This window comes from Lolium rigidum, chromosome 1, assembly GCF_022539505.1.
Source record: "Lolium rigidum isolate FL_2022 chromosome 1, APGP_CSIRO_Lrig_0.1, whole genome shotgun sequence".
Classification (NCBI taxonomy): domain Eukaryota; kingdom Viridiplantae; phylum Streptophyta; class Magnoliopsida; order Poales; family Poaceae; genus Lolium; species Lolium rigidum.
Window position 1 is genome coordinate 91,375,159 of NC_061508.1, and position 1,736 is coordinate 91,376,894.

At 59.1% G+C, this 1,736-nt stretch overlaps 1 protein-coding gene across 1 annotated transcript; it reads left to right on the top strand.

Annotated features, from left to right (window-relative positions):
* The first annotated feature begins 503 nt into the window (after positions 1 to 503).
* On the top strand, positions 504 to 1,294 carry LOC124677681 (zinc finger A20 and AN1 domain-containing stress-associated protein 11-like). Its single transcript, XM_047213646.1, has one exon. The coding sequence runs from the start codon at positions 638 to 640 to the stop codon at positions 1,160 to 1,162; it is 525 nt and encodes a 174-aa protein (XP_047069602.1). The 5' UTR covers positions 504 to 637; the 3' UTR covers positions 1,163 to 1,294.
* The last annotated feature ends 442 nt before the right edge of the window (positions 1,295 to 1,736 follow it).

Consider the following 1,736-nt stretch of genomic DNA (forward strand, 5'->3'; position numbering starts at 1 on the left):
CCGGCAGGTCCATCCATCTTCCTTTCCCCGCAAAAAAAAAAAAGTCCATCCATCTTCCTTGTAATGAGAGGCGTGTCCGCGTGCTACCCACGAATACGCACCTCCTCGCATCACTCGCACGCACCCCTGTCCATTTCCATTTCCATCCCTTCCTCCGTAAGAAAGAGACCGGCCTTGCCCATAGGCAGCCTGTCAACGATAACTCGAGTCGCTCCACCACGCTAGCCCGCTAGCTACCCGGCCGAATACGCACGTCCACCCGTGTCGTACGTCTTCCCCAACCAGCAAAGGGCAACACCGCCATTCCATTCCACGCCCGGAGCGCCAACGCGGCCAGCACTGGAAATAACACAACACGGCCGAGCCGACGTCGCTGTCCCGGGAACGCGTACGCCGCCCGTCTCCCCCCTCCTCCGATAAAAAGCCCTCCCCCTCCCACCCTCCGTCCCCGCACATCCAACCCATTTCCATTTTCCTCACCCCAAAGCCACCCAGGCCTCCCTCGACGCCAATCCCATTCCTTGCCCCGCCAGGCCGGCCTCCTCCGCCCCCGGATCAAAGCTAGCTCCGTTCGTGCGGCCGGGGTCTCGTCGAGCGCGCGCGGGGATCGTCTTTGACCTCGTATCCTACAGGCGTCATGGCGCAGCGGGACAACAAGGTGGAGGAGCCGACGGAGGTGCACCTGCACGCGCCGGAGATCGCGCTCTGCGCCAACAGCTGCGGCTTCCCGGCCAACCCCGCCACCAACAACCTCTGCCAGAACTGCTTCATCGCCGCATCATCCACCTCCTCCTCGTCCACCCCATCGCCACCATCCCCTTCCTCCTCCTCCTCGCAGCCGGCGCCGCAGTTCCCGACCCTCTTCGACAAGCCGAGGGCGCCCGCCGCGCAGGCGGCTTCGCCCGTGTACGTGGCCGTCGACCGGCCGGCCGCCGGCCCCGCCGACCCCAAGGCGTCCAGGTCGTCGTCGGTCAACCGCTGCCACAGCTGCCGGAAGCGCGTGGGCCTCACGGGCTTCCGCTGCCGCTGCGGCGAGATGTTCTGCGGCTCGCACCGCTACTCCGACCGCCACGACTGCAGCTTCGACTACAAGTCGGCGGCCAGGGACGCCATCGCCAAGGAGAACCCCGTCGTGCGCGCCGCAAAGATCGTGAGGTTCTGAGGATCAAAGGACAAGGAGGACAGGATGATATACACACACGGGAAATCTGAAGAAAAATCCACTCTTTTTTTCTCTTTCTTTCCTTCCTTTGGAGAATTAAAGGCGAACATACATGTTATCGTGCTGTTGTTCTTCATACCGAAAAAAGGACCAAAGGAGGAGAGAAAAGGTTAGAGATGGCGATGGCGGGCGCGACGAAGGAAGAAACAGTGCGATGATAACGTTGTTCTTGTTGTAGTGGTGGTTGGCTGCCGGCTCGCGGCGGAGGAGATGAGGAAGATGGGGTGGGTGTGTGCTGTTGTCCCACGATCTCTCTATTTAAAAATTCAATTTCCCTATATATTTGTATAAATTATCATCAATCCATCGCTTGGGTGTCATTTCTCTGCACTATTGTTGTTAGCTTTAGCTATTAATCATCCTTTTCCTTCCATCCAATCCAATCCACTGGGTGCGAATTGTCGTCGACAGCTCAACCATTGACGGCGTCGGCAGGGGCAGCGCTGTCTGATTGATTGTTTACGTACATGGCTCGAATCGGATTAGATCGGCGGCCAGGCGAATTATTGGGCAG